This window comes from Pristiophorus japonicus, chromosome 14, assembly GCF_044704955.1.
Source record: "Pristiophorus japonicus isolate sPriJap1 chromosome 14, sPriJap1.hap1, whole genome shotgun sequence".
Lineage (NCBI taxonomy): Eukaryota > Metazoa > Chordata > Chondrichthyes > Pristiophoridae > Pristiophorus > Pristiophorus japonicus.
The window spans coordinates 131,687,779-131,705,201 of record NC_091990.1 but is presented as its reverse complement, the minus strand read 5'-3'; the positions used below and the strand labels follow the sequence as shown (position 1 = coordinate 131,705,201).

The window sequence follows — 17,423 nt, the reverse complement described above, 5'->3', positions numbered from 1 at the left end:
CTTTACGTTCTTAATATAGATATTCTAGCTGGTGGGCAGATAGGTATAGTTCAAGGTAGAAAAATGTGAAGTAAATTATTTTGCATGGAATGATAGGGGAAGAAAGTGCACCTTAAATGGCTAGATTTTAAACGGAGTTGAGTAACCATGGTGTGGAAATAACGATGTTGTACTTGTGAAAGGCTTTAAAACCAAAATTAATAGCATGCAGTTTTGGGCATACCGTATTAGAAAGGATATAAAAGCAATGGAAAAGATGCAGCACAGTTTTGCTAGGATGGTACCAGGGATGAGAGTTACAGTTATGGAGAGACACTCATGTAGTTTAGGTTTCTTCTCACAAGAGCAGAGGTGGTTAAACAACAGCTTGCATTTATATAGTGCCTTTAACGTAGTAAAATGTGCCATGGCACTTCACAGGAGAGTTAACAAACAAAATTTGACACCGAGCTACATAAAGGGATGGAGATTATAGAGATAGGGAGGGGCAAGGCCATGGAGGGACTTGAACACAAGAACTTTAAAAATCAGTGTTGACGGACTGGAAGCCAACGTCAGCAAGCACAGGGGTGATGGGTGAGCAGGACTTGATGAGAGTTAGGATACGGGCAGCAGAGGTTTGGATGAGCTCAGGTTTAAAGAGGGTGGTAGGCGAGAGGCCGAAGAGGAGGGCATTGGAACCATCAAGTCTCGAGGTAATAAAAGATATGGATGAGGGTTTCAGCAGCAAAGGAGTGAGGCAGAGGTGGAGACGAGCGATATTAGGGAGGTGGAAGTACAGAGTTTTGGTGATGGTAAGGATATGGGGTCGGTAGCTCAGCTCAGTCAAATAGGACGGCGAGGTTGAGAACAGCCTGGTTTAGCCTCAGGCACTGGCCAGGGAGGGTAAGAGAAGATACGATAGAAGTTTTTAAGATTAAGAAAGGTTATGATACGGTCACCAGCAAGAGATCATTTAAACTAGTCAGCAAGATAGTAACAAGAGGGCATAAGCATATGATGAAGCACAAAAATAATTCATGGGGAGGTTTCCACAAGGGTAGTTAGAATGTAGAATTTGCAGTCACAAACTATTGTTGAAACAGAGCCAATAAATTATTTTAAAAGGAAATTAGGTAGTTGCTTGAAAAAGAGGATTATTAAAAGGTATGGGAAGCAAGCAGGTGAGTCAGATTAGAGTAAGTGGCTCGTGTGGAGAAAAATAAACATTGGCATAGACCTGATAAGACCTACTGGCTTATTATTTTAGCCATAGCATTTCATGATTCCCTGAAGAATACTCTTACAAAAGGGGTCTATTATAAAGGCAACAGCAGCACACCACCTAAATAGTGTAAGGCAGAGGTGTCCAAATAGACCTGTGGGCCGCATGTAACCCCAAATTATGGTAATCTGGTCTCTATGGAGCCCAGGCACTCCGTTCTAAGTGCTTTTATTTTTATTTGGTGGTTTGTCCTGTATGAATTTTGTGGGTCTAAAAGTTTGGAAAGAGCCTTGGTAATGTTGCCTTCTTGATAAATCCTAAATTAGAACACTATTACTTGTTAACATCAGTAAGTTGAGATGTATGCAAGTTAATGGGAACATTGATTTAAACAGAATATGTGGCCCTCAAAGCTCCATTCCGAAGCAGCCTTCAAAATACAAAAATGCTACACTTCTGGTACAAGGAATTAAGTCTGTACTTTTGTTAACCCTTTCAGTCATGGTATTTCATTTTTCCACATGCGCATCGTTCATGTTTGAGAAAACAATAAAATGATTAGATGCATAAATTATTATATTGCCTCTGAATTTGAAATTTAAATTGAAAGAATCAATTCCACTTAGAATGGCGTTGTCATACACTACTAATAGTGGAAAATAGGGAGAAACTACAACCCATGTTTCTACAACATAACACAAAATTGTGTTGTTGCTTAATAACTTCATAAGGTATGACCAAAGGATCCACGATTGGTCTTTGCTCAGGAATACCAGCCCCATTAATTATTACACCGGTTCAGTTTGTGTAATTGGAAAAAGATTCCTTCACGTGTGAAAGGTTGTAGAAAAAGTATAAAAAATGATTAAACATTAATTAAAATATTTTTAAAAGGCTACAGCATACTAGGTTAGCATTACAACTATTTTAATTTTATACAGTAGACCTTTAGTTTGTAAGTGACAGGAGAATCTACTTCAAATTCAACTTCCACATGCAAACCATATCTAATTCAACAAAACTATATAATTAACAGTTTTTCTTTTTCCATAAAGATAGAACTAACAGTTTGAGATCAATGGAAATGTCTGTTTTCTAATTACCCTCATTTGTGTATACATTTACTCCCCAATTTTCATCAAAATAAAAATGGTGTGTATCTTCAGCATTTCCTGTTTCTTTTTTCAATTTTCGATCAAATTGAATAGATTAAGATATGGCGCATGTTTGAGTTAGTCATGTAAAGTCCAGTTGGCAGTTTTCGCCCGGGGAGGTGTGGGGGGGACACGACCATCTCCCGGGAAATTGCCCCGGTGGTTTGGGAGGTGCTGTCCCGGCAGCACCATGCCCCAGGCCACCGTGCAACTGGCGATGATGTCATTTTCATGCGCAGTTACCCCTCACCGCTCCGACCCTTTAACGCCCCACGGGTCAGGAGACTGGCGCGGGCGGATGTCAACACCAGCTTTGCGAAGAAAGCACTCCACTTCCTTTGAGGGGCGCTAGGCCCAATTCCACGTTGGGGACTAGATCTCCGGGCTGGGTGAGAGAGTCCCAGCCCCAGAAGCTTACCACCCCAAACGGGGCAAGGAACAATTTCGCCCCCAAAATGCTTCTGCTAAAGTGGACACAATCTTTGAAACCACAACATTTCTTGTAGTAATATTCTCAATCCTATACCCGGAACTGATAAAATGCCCAGTCAATCATTTGGGACTTTATAACCAGGAGACTGAATTCTAGATCCAAGATCCAAAAAGAAATGCGATAAATACTCAAATTTAAAGGGTTAATGGGATTGGCAGAAAAGGTTGAGCATATCATTCTAAAAGTTAAGATTTCATATATGAATGTTACATCTGATTATTTGTTCAACTGTCAGGTGACAGTTGGTTATCAGACACTGAAAGGCTCCAAGTAGCTGAGTGCACATTTAGAGTTACAATACAGCTTCCTTCCATTAATCTCATCTGCATTTAAAACAGAACTGCAATTACCTGAAGTTGTAGCTGCTGTATTCAAAGTCAATGAGCATCAGCTTCTGAACATCAGAGTTCTCAGTGTTTTTCAACAGCAGCAGATTACCTGGGATGAAAAGTAAAAGTCAAATCATTAGACACAGGATGCACTGCCCGACAATCTGCCTTGACCCAATCTGCACTTCCATTTTCCACACCAGTTATCTTCGTGATGCTGAGATATGAACTTAGTGAGGAATTTACACTTGGTCTAATTAGGCACTACAAATATTTCCAATTTAAAATGATCAGGAGATTAAACATTATGGTACAACAAATGAATCAACCATAAAGTATAAACTCTTACCTTCCTGACAGTCATTGTGACAGAAAACAATTGGTGAAGGAGTTGCTTGAAGCAAAGACCTGAGCAGAATGAAATAATGACATTAAACAACATGGTAAAAGTTGTGCTTCCAACGTTGGATTCTCTAAACAGATACCACTTCCTTGGAAAACTTACTGTTCTATCTGAAAATAACTATACCTTTCCTTAGCCAGTGGAGAGAATATAATGGCAGACCCAATTAATTTGAAGGATTGATGGTAAAACAGGTACAAATCTTGCTATTTAAAAGTTGTGCTCGTTAGAAAAATTTTTGCAATTTAAAACATTAAAGCTATCTTCCCCATTAGGTAGATTAAAATGTGTTATTTTCAAGGGTAAAGGCAATTAGGATTGGGCATTATATGCTGGCCTTGCCAGCGACACCCACACCTCATGAACGAATTATTAAAATTCTGCCAGCTATAGGTGCAGCATATGCAGTAAATAGCAACATTGCACATCTATAAACAGAGTTTTAAATTACTAATTTATTTGATCTGGAATAAAATAATTCTCAGACCTTCCCTGTTCTGTCGAGTGTCAGTGTTATTCCATATATTTGAAGAAGCATTGGGAATTTTATTCATGGCGCGAGTGTTTTACTGGTATAGCTATTAGAGCAGATTCTGATTTCATAAGCATGCACTGCTGGTGTGATGCCTCAACTGCAGCGGGTGCAGATCAGGAAATCGCAGGGACATCCCCATTCTGAAAACCAAATATTTTGATCTTAAACGATAAGGGGATTAAGGGGTTATTGGGAGCGGATGGGGAAGTGGAGCTGAGTCCATGATCAGATCAGCCATGATCTTATTGAATGGCGGAGCAGGCTCAAGCGGCCGTATGGCCTACTCCTGTTCCTATTTCTTATGTTCTTATTATCCGTCCATTCGTGGATGAAAAATCTTGAGGAACTCCTCTGCGATTAATCTCGGTGAGCAACACTCGATGTCGACAACACGTATTCATAAAATTTACCCGACTCTACCAACTCAGGTGAAGCCTAATGTTGCAGTTTCAGTTCAGATAGGCTAACCCCAGAAGAGAGAGTTCTGAAATTTAACCAAGATACCATAAAACACCCGCATCTGCAGGTGTACTGGAGAGCATTTGAAAAGATGGCAGCCTATCTCTGGAGTGAATGCTTGTTTATGTGGGAGCACTACCCTCTGTGCCAAGCAACAGCATAGGCATCATTAGTTTTGTTCTCCCCAAGAAGCAGCCTCTACTAACCTATCTAAAGGAAAGTAGCAAAATTCAACTGAATAGTCACAATTTTGGATGTTTTAAGTTTTCTTCTTTGGAGTTAACTATACATGTACCTTTTTTTTTAAACTAGAATAATTATTCACATTGACTTCTGGAAGATTTGATCTGCTAGGCAGAATTTCCTACTAAATCGTTAAGACTCCATGGGGCTGAAATTGTCTACCACTGGAAACAGGGCGCACTTACTGTGTTTCATCTGTTTTTACCGACGCGGTTGATGCGGTGGCCTCAAGCGAAATTTCGCTCTTTGGCTTTTTTTTTTCCAGCAGACCAGAAGTCGGTCATAATGGAGGCGGATGTGCGGCGGTGAGCAGAAGTTCGCACACTACAGGAGCGGAAGTTGGGGAGGCGGGAAGCGTGTCCGCCACTGTCAGTCATCAGTGTAGCGCTGATGACGTCACCGCGGTGCCGCGTCACCACGTCTCTCCCCTTCACTTAAAGGAGAGATTGGTGCGATTATTTAAGTTCGGCCCACTGGGCCACCTAAGAGGGGGTGCCAGGCTGCCTGTTGATGGCCCGGCTGAACCTGAAGGAATAATTGTTGGCCTGACCTGGCAGTCTGCCAATAAAAAAGATGCTGGTCGCGGCAGTAGGTCCTTCCCTTTACTGGCAGTGGCATTGCCATTTTGAGCACTCTCCAAGCTCAGTGCACCAGCAGAAAAAGTTGTGGTGGCACCAAGCAGCGGCAGCAAGATTTTTTGGGGGAAATTATGCCATTGGGGGGGGGGGGGGAAAGAAAGAGAGAGGCATTGGCGGTGCACGCTCTGATGAAGCACTTAGGACAGATTGGCAGCAGCGGAGTGGTAGTGGGGGAAGGGGGTCACTGCCGGGATACCACAGGAGCGGAATTTTCAAAACGGCGGCCATTCCACAAAAATTCAGCGGCCATTGCACACCGCAGCGTGGCTGCCAATTTCAGGTGGTAAGAGGCCTTCAGGAAAGGTGCAATTTTGGTCCCCATGTCACTCTTGGAAATTTGTTCTATTTTCAAAAATCTAAATGATGGCGATGCATCTGTGAATATTGATGAAGGATTGATAGAATCCAGGTGCTATGCCAATGCACCCTGTGTACTGTCTCTGCTATTTGTGAAATGGTGTGACATATCTTATAATAAATATAAAACCAGACTGATAGGGAGAAACCAAACAATGAGGCCACTTGGTATAGCTAATCTAAAAAAAAAGTCTAAGAATAAACGAGATTCTATTGTAGCACTTTGGTAGTTTGTATTAATTTATGTTATAAAAGGTTACTTGCCAGAGACACTGCATGTTTTGACTTAACATTTAAAGTCAGCAGACATGGGACTAGCATGATTTGATGTACAAATGAGCTTTTCAAAATGAGAGGAGCAACCATGAGACTCTTTACTTTTGCAAATTATTTTAGCTTTGAGACCATTAGGGTCGTTAGAATTAAAACCAAGTACTTCTCACAATTAGGATGGAAAGATTTTCATTGAAAACATCTGGTAGTGGTCTTATCTGATCACACACACAGGCACTGCAAGCACCTACATCAAATGGGAGGCATGCCATTAAAAGTGATAACTTTAATTGACAGCTCAGCAGACCAATATCGTCCGCACACAGTTGAGAGAAGGGTCAGAGGCTAATTTTGTGTCTCAATCTGTCTCCAAGGTGACAAAGAAGGAGGTACAGACTGTAACAGGAACTCAAAGCCAATTAGTTTGAGTGTTTGTCACCTTTCTGGTACAAGAAGCATAGGAAATAGGTGAATCACAGTGTGAAAACTGTATTCTGGTCAATTGTGTATTTATGTAAAACAAACAATTTATTGGTTTACAATTATGCCTCATTTCACTAAAGTATTTTTCAGTCTGCCTTCATAAAATTAGAACACAAGTGGCAACACACGAGAGATTACCATAGCCACTACACACAATAAGGGTACTGTTGCGATCCCTGGGTCACTACTTTTCAAAAATTAGATATTGGTTTGTAAAGGTGCATTCCAGATCATAGGAGATAGAAGATCTGCTGATGAGTGTGACTGCAGACACGGAACCTATATAGTGTCAGACCTGTGAAATTTGTAAGAACTTTACAACAGTCAAGTCCCACTCAACATGAATTCATCCGTTTCATTTGTTAAAATGTAAAAGGTAGTATTTAAGGTTTTAAAAGCACAAATGTAAATATTACTAATTCATTAAAGCCTTACCTCAGCTTCTCAATCTCCTGTGGCAGGTTGTAACTGAGAAGTTTATGGAATGCTACAATGTGAGATTCTGTTGTGAAGCTGATTCGCATCACTTGCTGCAAGTACCTGTCATTAACAATAAACAAGGATATTGTTGAGATTTTAAAAAACTGCAAATGCTTTGTTTCCACGCAAGTAATTTTTGCTTGAATTGCAGAAAGCAATATAAGCATTGAACTTCCAAATATAATTCTAAAATATAAATCCATAATCCTCAAGACATGCTTTATTGGGTGAGGCTTTCAAGAATTCTGAAGATTTATGGAGTGCAAAATATCATTTGTCTCAACAGGAATACGTGAATAGTTTGAGTGTTCTTTTTGACGTGGATTGTGCCCCTGGGGGAAGAATTTCTCTGGTTGCTATTTGGAGCACAAATTGGACCATTTCCGATACCTTGGGAGCCTTTTATCAACAAGAGCAGACATTGACAACGAGATTCAACACCGCCTCCAGTGCAGCCTTCAGTTGCCTGAGGAAAAGAGTGTTTGAAGATCAGGCCCTCAAAACTGCCACCAAGCTCATGGTCTACAGGGCTGTAGTAATACCCGCCCTCCTGTATGGCTCAGAGACATGGACCATTTACAGTAGACACCTCAAGTCGCGAAGAAATACCACCAACGATGCCTCCGCAGGAACCTTCAAATCCCCTGGGAGGACAGGCGCACCAACGCTAGCGTCCTCGACCAGGCCAACATTCCCAGCATTGAAGCACTGACCACACTCGATCAGCTCCGCTGGGCAGGCCACATCGTTTACATGCCAGACACGAGACTCCCAAAGCAAGCGCTCTACTCGGAACACCGTCACGACAAACGAGCCAAAGGTGGGCAGAGGAAACATTACAGGGACGCCCTCAAAGCCTCCCTAATAAAGTGCAACACCCCCACCGACACCTGGGAGTCCCTGGCCAAAGACCCCCCTAAGTGAAGGAAGTGCATCCGGGAGGGCGCCGAGCACCTCGAGTTTCATCGCCAAGAGCATCAGAAAGCAAGTGCAGGCAGCGGAAAGAGCGTGCGGCATACCTGTCCCATCCACCCTTTCCCTCAACGACTATCTGTCCTACCTGTAACAGGGACTGTGGTTCTCGTATTGGATTGTTCAGCCACTTAAGGACTCATTTTAAGAGTGGAAGCAAGTCTTCCTCGAATACGAGGGACTGCCTATGATAACTGTGTTTGTGAAGATCTCTGTTCACTATGTGTATCAAAATCACATATTTATGGTTCCATTAGAAATAACAAAAGAAATCTTCACAAGCACATTGACAATATTACTACACATACCAATCTGAAGAACCCATTATGTTTTGTTAAATACAATTAAAACAAATAGATAAATCAATCTGTTCAATTTAAATTGAATAGCAAAGCTGGGATATGTTCAAAAGAATCATTATTTTATACAATAAATAGCAACCAAAAATTGCCATTTAGTTTATTAAAGGCGAAGGTACCAAAGACCAAGGTTGAATCCCTGGTCTGTGTTAAATTGTGTAATTTCAACTAGGCAGCAGTGGAGTACGGCAATTGGCATTAGAATTCCCAGGCTGGGGTGGGGGGAGGGCGAAATAATTGTGCCACAATTCCCTCTCCTGGAGTGATCATTGAATTTATGTGAATGGGGATTCAGGTCAGATTGGACTTGGCTTTGATGATCTCTCTAGGCAAATGGCCTATCATGGTCTCACATTTAGCTTACTGAACTGCCAAAAATAGCCAGCGCCTTTGTAATATGGTGATGGAAATGGCTATTGTTAATTGCCGGTTATAAATGTGGCCAGTGTAAGTGGAGGGGTCTGTACTTGCTTGGTTACTTTCTACTTTTAATTCTCTAAAATTTATACAAATACAATGAACCATGTCAATCTAAATTTTCCTTCAAAAATGTACTTTCTTCGCCCATAAAAAAAGTCATACTCAAATATTTTGTACAGGCTAAATGTGCCAGTTAAGTACTCACTTTTCCATAGTACAAAACAACCACTTTGGTTCTTTGTTAAATGGCATCGTCATTCTATGGAATGTGGCCAACTTTTTTGCTATTTCTGCTGAAATACTTGGAATAGCCAATTCTCTGGTCTCCAATTTCCGACTCTAAAGTAAAGTGATACAATATTCATGTAGTAAGTCAAATACTTACAATATGCTGAATTCTAGCTGTTATTTTATAATAATACACAGCATTTATATACAGTAAATGTCTATGTATGCAAACTGCCAGAGTACAGTCCGAAAACATTTAGTATACTTTAACATTCACAACTTTTCATACATTTAAATGCAAAACGCTTTTTGTAATTAACTTTAGACGCTACCTCTTCTATTAATTGTACTCAAATACCTACATGTATATCATAGATAAAAGACTGGGAAGTGTAATCTCAAATCTGGAGAAAACGGCAAGCATCTTCACCGTTCCTGCCTGTTCATTGAAACATCTGATAACTCTGGCACATTTACTCATTATTATATATTGCCTGACGAATATTATCTGCAATCAATTTGTTGGTATGCACCAAACTGGTAACAAGGGGTATACAAATACAGGAGACGATGAAACCCTGAATCAATTACAAGGCCTAATAGCTGAACATAATCATTCCAAAATAAACACAGAAAATGCTGGAAATACTCAGGTCAGGTAGCACAGTTAATATTCCAGTTCTGACGAAAGATCATTGTCTTGAAACATTAATAGTTCTCTTTACGGATGCTGCCTGACCTGCTGAGCCTTTCCAGCATTTTCTGTTTTCAGATCAGATCTCCAGCATCCGCAGTATTTTGCTTTTGTATAATCATTCTCAACTAATGTTGCTATTTGGAAACACTTGCAGCGCACCAAGGAAATCTAATTGAATTGGGGCTTCTTATGAAAATCCCATGAAATTTACCTCAGTAAATATCTTGTTGATTACAAATTATTTTCTAATTAAAGGTGTTCACTGGTTTTTAACTATGTAAGTATATATTTTATATGTTTATATTCATTGTACTGCTCCGTAGTTCGGCACAAAAACAAATTTGTAACTTCGAGATTGGGAAGCAATTTCTGTTTTGGTGAGGAGTCGATTTCTTCCTCCATGCAGGCAGGTGTTACTGCCTTAGTAAAATGTAACTGCAATAACTGAGTTTTCTGTTTAATTGTGCTCAACTAAGATAGTTCTTTTGGAAGAGATCCAGAATTTTTACTGTGCAATATCTAATATTCGTATTAGGCAGACCCTCGTATCGAGTATGACCTGCTTCCACACCAAAAAGGGGCGAGTTCACAGGTGGTTCAATGAGGGACCCGACATTCCAGGTCCAGAACTACATGTTGAAGGGTGGAAGATGCCTGTGCTTGGATTCTTTTAACGTGGGATGGTCATTGCACACCAGCCACCACACAGGCATCACCAGTGGCAAGGGTTAACCAAGACGACTGGAGACCAAGCTCTGCTGCATGGACCTAGTGCCCACGCATACTCCTACTGTGCATAGACCGCAGTGTGGGCTGGCCCGTGCTGCCCCTGGGCCCTCGCCTCTTCTGGGCCCCGAACACTCTCCACTCCTCCGCTCCGATCAAAAATGGAGCAGTCAGTAACAGGACATGAATTAGTCTCCTCTTATCTTGGAGACATCAAATATCGACACTGTTATTTGAAATATAAAAATATTAAACTCCAGCCTAGTTCAAGGGTTATCATCAGCAGAAACAAACACCAACTAACAAAATGAATTCAATTCAGTAGGGATGTGAACAGCAGCAGCAACGGCAGAATTAATATGGAGCCGATGCACGATGGTCGGTGCGGGAAACGAAACGAGACACTCAGCACAGGAGGCTGCAGTTGGACTGAATACCACCGCCCCCCCCACCCCCCGCTTCCCCACTAGCCCCCGCTATTGGGGACTGCTCCAGACACGCTCGTCCTCCGATATTCCAGGGTGCAAATGCAGCAGGTCTTTGGGGCATGGGCTGCAAACCTCTCACCCCCTGCACACCTCTCCCCCAAACATTTTCCACCGGGACTCCCCCCAAAATCGCCACACTCCCACTGATATATTTTTTACAACATCACAAACACAGACTCTACAAAACGGCTCCAGTACATCATGTATTTGGACTTCCAGAAGGCATTTGACAAGGTGCCACATAAAAGGTTACGGCACAAGATAAAAGTTCACAGGACTGGGGATATTATTAGCATGGATAGAGGATTGGCTAACGAACAGAAAAGAGTCGGTATAAATGGTTCATTCTCGGGTTGGCAATCAGTAACCAGTGGGGAGCCTCAGGGATCAGTGCTGGGACCCCAATTATTTACAATCTGTATTAACGAATTGGAAGAAGAGATCGAGTGCAACGTAGCCAAGTTTGCTGACGATACAAAGATGGGGGGGAAAAGCAATGTGTGAGGAGGACACAGAAAATCTGCAAAAGGACATAGACAGGCTAAGTGAGTGGGCAAAAATTTGGCAGATGGAGTATAATGTTGGAAAGTGTGAGGTCATGCACTTTGGCAGAAAAAAAATCAAAGAGCAAGTTATTATTTAAATGGAAAAAGATTGCAAAGTGCTGCAGTGCAGCGGGACCTGGGGGTATTTGTGCATGAAACACAAAAGGATAGTATGCAGATACAGCAAGTGATCAGGAAGACCAATGGAATCTTGGCCTTTATTGCAAAGGGGATGGAGTATAAAAGCAGGAAAGTCTTGTTACAGCTGTAGAGGGTATTGGTGAGGCCACACCTGGAATACTCCATGCAGTTTTGGTTTCCATAATAACAAAAAGGATATACTTGCTTTGGAGGCAGTTCAGAGAAGGTTCACTAGGTGGATTCCGGAGATGAGGGGGTTGACTTATGAGGAAAGGTTGAGTAGGTTGGGCCTCTACTCATTGGAATTCAGAAGATTGAGAGGTGATCTTATCGAAACGTACAAGATTTAAAGATCACATGAATGAACTTCAACAATTATACATCCCTGTCTGATGTAAAAATAAAACAGGAAAGGTGGTTCAACCATGGCTAACAAGGGAAATTAGGGATAGTGTTAAATCCAAGGAAGAGCTTCTATAGGTATGTGAAGAGAAAATGATTAGTGAAGACAAATGTAGGTCTTTTGCAGTCAGAATCAGGTGAATTTATAATGGGGAACAAAGAAATGGCAGACCAATTGAACAAATACTTGAGTTCTGTCTTCATTGAGGAAGACACAAATAACCTTCCGGAAATACTAGGGGACTGAGGATCTTGCGAGAAGGAGGAACTGAAGGAAATCCTTATTAATCAGGAAATTGTGTTGGGAAATTGATGGGATTGAAGGCCGATAAATCCCCAGGGCCTGATAAGTACTCTGGGATGCAGTCTAAGGAAGAGGCCTTAGAAATAGTGGATGCATTGGTGGTCATTTTCCAACATTCGATAGACTCTGGATCAGTTCCTATGGATTGGAGGGTAGCTAATGTAACCCCACTTTTTAAAAATGGAGGGAGAGAAAGAAAACAGGGAATTATAGACCAGTTAGCCTGACTTCGGTAATGGGGAAAATGTTGGAATCAATTATTCAAGACATAATAGCAGCGCATTTGCAAAGCAGTGACAGGATCGGTCCAAGTCTATGAGTTTATGAAAGGGAAATCATGCTTGACAAATCTTCTAGAATTTGTTGAGGATGTAACTAGTAGAGTCTACAAGGGTGAACCAGTGGATGTGGTGTATTTGGACTTTCAAAAGGCTTTTGACAAGGTCCCACACAAGAGATTAGTGTGCAAAATCAAAGCACATGGTATTGGGGGTAATGTATTGACGTGGATAGAAAACTGGTTGGCAGACAGGAAGCAAAGAGTAGGAATAAACGGGTTCTTTTCAGAATGGCAGGCAGTGACTAGTGGGGTACCGCAAGGTTCAGTGCTGGGCCCCCAGTTATTTACAATATACATCAACGATTTGGACGAAGGAATTGAATGTAATAACTCCAAGTTTGCAGATGAAACTAAGCAGGGTGGCAGTGTGAGCTGTGAGGAGGATGCTAAGAAGCTGCAGGGTGATTTGGATAGGTTAGTTGAGTGGACAAATACATGGCAGATGCAGTATAATGTAGATAAATGTGAGGTCATCCACTTTGGTGGCAAAAACAGAGAGACAGATTATTATCTGAATGGTGACAGATTAGGAAAAGGGAAGGTGCAACGAGACCTGGGTGTCATGGTACATCAGTCATTGAAAGTTGGCATGCAGGTACAGCAGGCAGTGAAGGCGGTAAATGGCATGTTGGCCTTCATAGCTAGGGGATTTGAGTATTGGAGCATTGGAGCAGGGAGGTCTTACTGCAGTTGTACACCTTGAATAGTGTGTACAGTTTTGGTCTCCTAATCGGAGGAAGGACATTCTTGCTATTGAGGGAGTGCAGCGAAGGTTCACCAGACTGATTGCCGGGATGGCAGGACTGATATATGAAGACAGACTGGATCGACTAAGCTTATATTCACTGGAATTTAGAAGAATGAGAGAGGATCTCTTGGAAACATAAAATTCTGATGGGATTGGACATATTAGATGCAGGAAGAATGTTCCCGACGTTGGGGAAGTCCAGAACCAGGAGTCACAGTCTAAGGATAAAAGGGTAAGCCATTTAGGACCGAAATGAGGAGAAACTTCTTCACTCAGAGAATTGTGAATCTGTGGAATTCTCTGCCACAGAAAGTTCTTGAGGACAGTTCGTTAGATATGTTCAAAAGGGAGTTAGATGTGACCTTTACAGCTAAAGCGATCAAAGGGTATGGAGAGAAAGCAGGAATGAGTTACTGAAGTTGCATGTTCAGCCATGAACTCATTGAATGGCGGTGCAGGCTCGAAGGGCCGAATGGCCTACTCCTGCACTTATTTTCTATGTTTCTATTATGAGGGGGCTTGACAGGGTGGATGCAGAGAGGATGTTTCCACTGATGGGGGCAGACTAGAATTAGGGGGCATAATCTTAGAATAAGGGGCCGCCCATTTAAAACTGAGATGTGGAGGAATTTCTTCTCTGAGGGTTGTAAATCTGTGGAATTCGCTGCCTCAGAGTTGTGGAAGCTGGGATACTGAATAAATTTAAGACAGAGATAGACAGTTTCTTAACCGATAAGGGAATAAGGTGTTATGGGGAACGGGCAGGGAAGTGAACCCAAGTCCATCTCGAGGGGCCATATGACCTCCTCCTGCTTCTTATGTTCGTGTGACTTTAATCACGTTTACAGCAGCAGTTGCATTACCACAGCCGGCCACTAGGCGGAGCTCGATTGCACTCACCATGGTGGGATGCACAGTATGGCTGTGCTCCACCTCCCTCTCCCGACCTACACTCCCTGGGGTTTAGAAGAATGAGGCTCGATCGCGGTGAAACGCAGGATTCTGAGGGAGGGATTGACAAGGTAGATGCGGAGAGGCTGGTTTCCCACCCTGACTGGAGTCTAGAACCAGGGGTCTCAAGTCTCCGGGTAAGGGGTCAGCCATTTTAGGACAGAGAAGAGGAGAAATTTCTTCAGTCGGAGGGTGATGAATCTTTGGAATTCTCTGCCGCAGAGGGCGGTGGAGACTCAGTCGTTGAGTATACTCAAGGCCGAGACTGATAGTATTGCTATTATCAAAAAATCTAACAGCACACTGGTTGCCAAAATATTTTTCCCACAAGCAGCTGTAGCCTAGTGAAAACGCAAAGACAACAGAACACAATCAATGATTCGCATTATCAAAGATAATCAGACTTACTGCAATGAACTGTTCCAAACGACCCTGAGGAAAGATTCCATATAGCTTCGGACCAAGTGATCGTTCTGCCAAGATAGCAAACATAACACTTTCCAACACCATGGCTTCAGTTCCCTATGCAAGAGACAAGTGAATACCACAATTTAATTTTTAATGATCTAAAAAAAACTTTTTAGTAATACATTAGATCGATGTTTTGAAATGAGTTTTGGATCTAACTAAACCCTTTCATTATTAAAAAATGAAATTAAAACTAAATTTGGGAACTTTTATGCTCACCAAGACGAATGTAACATGGGTTGGAATTTCAGGGTAACACCTGCAACACCTGAACACTCTATTTGATCCCAACCTCAAGAATAGCCTGTCCTACCTCATCACTAGGACATTACCACTGATCATTTCAAGTTTTCTGAATGATGACCATCCTTTGAGGGGGAAGCTGGACTCAAGTCAAATTGACTCCAAGATGGATGATTGGGATCAAGTCACTGCTCTGTGTCAGACTTGATAATCCAATACCTGAGCCAGACAGGTCCTCAGCACTCTGGTTCAATGATAGGATGTGAGAAATAGACCAATGACAGGGCATTGGAATATTTCACATTTAGGGTGGTTCTAACAGGACAAGCAGCGGGATGTTTACCAGTACTCCAATTGTAAAGTGTAATTTTAACTGGTTAAACGCCAATATTCAATAACCTGTGCCTAATTTTAGGTTACTAGAGAACTTCCCTATGGTGATAAAGTGTGCACAACATATCAGTCAAACAGAAACTCTATTTACATGAATTTCTCAATGGTTTGATTTAAAGTCTCAAACATCAGACACATAGAATACCACAACTCCTAGACTGGAATCCTCCTTGCTACACACTTACATATGTCAGAAGAATTGGAAGCCATTGCAGGTCTATGAGAGGGGAGTGATATCTAACGATCATCCAGTTTGAGGAAGTAATAATTAATGAATGATAAAGCAACCATTATAAAACTGACATTTTTTTTCCCCACAAGGTCCCCAACAAAAGAAATGAAACTTAAAATGAAATCTCCAGGCATAAAAATAGCAAAATGCATACAAGAATGGCTTCACAGAAAGCAGACAGTAATTATAAATAATAGCTAATGGCCCTGAAATTCCTGTCGGAGGCTTCTTTCAAACAAATGCCTCCGACCGGAGAATTTTTACAAATTTACCTGGTGGTCCCAGAGGCACCTGGGATCCGGTGGGGAGGCCTTCTCTTCCCAGGCTACGGAGCATGCTCCCATCCTCCACGTGACTGCACCATCAGGTAAAGTATTCCACACCATTCTCATTGATAGCAATGAGAACTCCATGAGTTCTCATTGCTATTAATCAGAAAAAAAACACACTAAACACAAAATAAAAAATATCTCAATTAAATTTAATTGAAATTAAAGTTAATAAATGTTTTAGATATATATATATATATATACACACACACACACGATTTTTTAAAAAAGTTTTGTAATTAGGGTTAAAAATAAATTTACCTTAGTTGGCAGGGTTTTTAAAACATTCAAATGTGTTCTTAAAATTTAATTTTTATGTTTTTGTATGTTTTTAAAAACTCTTACGCTGGTAAAAGTAGGCTATTGCTTTTACCAGGCGCAAGATTTTTCAGGACATTTGCTGGGCAAGAGATGGGTAAATACTGCAATCTTGCCCATGTGACTGTCCTGGCTGTGGGGAGACGGAGGATCTGTCAAACCAGAGCTTGACAAATTGGAAAAGCCGGTTTTCAGCACATGCGCATTGCGTGCCGAAAACCGGCTTTTGCGATTCCTTCCCGGATCCGTACACTCCCCCTACGGACCCGGGGAGGTCAAGATTTCTGCCCCATTGAAATTGGCACATTGTGATAAGCAAAGTCCCAGAGATCAGCCGGAGTGTCTTGGTTATTCTCATTTTTTTCTCAATGGCCTTTAAGAGTACATTGTGAACAGAACCTTCAAGTTTTGGCCAGCATTAAAAAGAAGATTTTATTTAACTGGGTCTACAAAACTGAAATTACTGTAAGATAAAGTTGTACGAAAACTTAAACGAGCTCATGCTCAATTAAAATAGTGGAGGGGGAAAATTGCTATATAATTTCAAACTATAAATATCTAGGTAGATATCAGATATAATTCCAAATAAAAATAGGGAGAACTTGTAATTCATTAACAAAACATATTTAGAATACCATGGGGAAATTCCTTGGAGCTACTCCCTCTCTGCCGCTGTAACATTGGTACAGGTTTGACAAAAACCCTGTTTCGTCTACCATTATGTTGCCTCTTTACAGATATTATACAACTCCTTTTGTAGATCCCCGACGGTTTCCTCCAATATGACTACCACCCTAGTTTAGCATAGAATTAAACACTTGGGCTGAGTAGCATTTTCTTTTTAAAAGGATTAATTTGTCATTGTAATGTCACGACATCAAAAAGCATTTTTATTTCCCACAATCTAAGGTCACAAATATGATCAACCAGAACTACATTTAAGTCATAGCAACATGTGCCATGTTATTCAACTTAAACCTTATATATGTAATTAAAATTTTTGGAACTATGAAGTCAATAGGTTCAATGTAGCTCCAGTTATACAATTTTAAGCCATTCACAAAGGTA

General features: G+C 41.3%; 1 protein-coding gene across 2 annotated transcripts in view; it reads right to left on the bottom strand.

The window, feature by feature from the left end:
* The window catches only part of chka (choline kinase alpha), a 72,098-nt gene that overhangs the window by 11,811 nt on the left and 42,864 nt on the right, over positions 1 to 17,423 (bottom strand). For both annotated transcript variants that reach the window (XM_070899620.1, XM_070899621.1), the window contains 5 exons: positions 14,781 to 14,894; positions 9,008 to 9,141; positions 7,007 to 7,111; positions 3,530 to 3,588; positions 3,202 to 3,289 (listed from right to left, as the gene is read on the bottom strand). In XM_070899620.1, the coding sequence (XP_070755721.1) occupies positions 3,202 to 3,289; positions 3,530 to 3,588; positions 7,007 to 7,111; positions 9,008 to 9,141; positions 14,781 to 14,894 (500 nt within the window). The remainder of the gene's footprint in view (positions 1 to 3,201; positions 3,290 to 3,529; positions 3,589 to 7,006; positions 7,112 to 9,007; positions 9,142 to 14,780; positions 14,895 to 17,423) is intronic.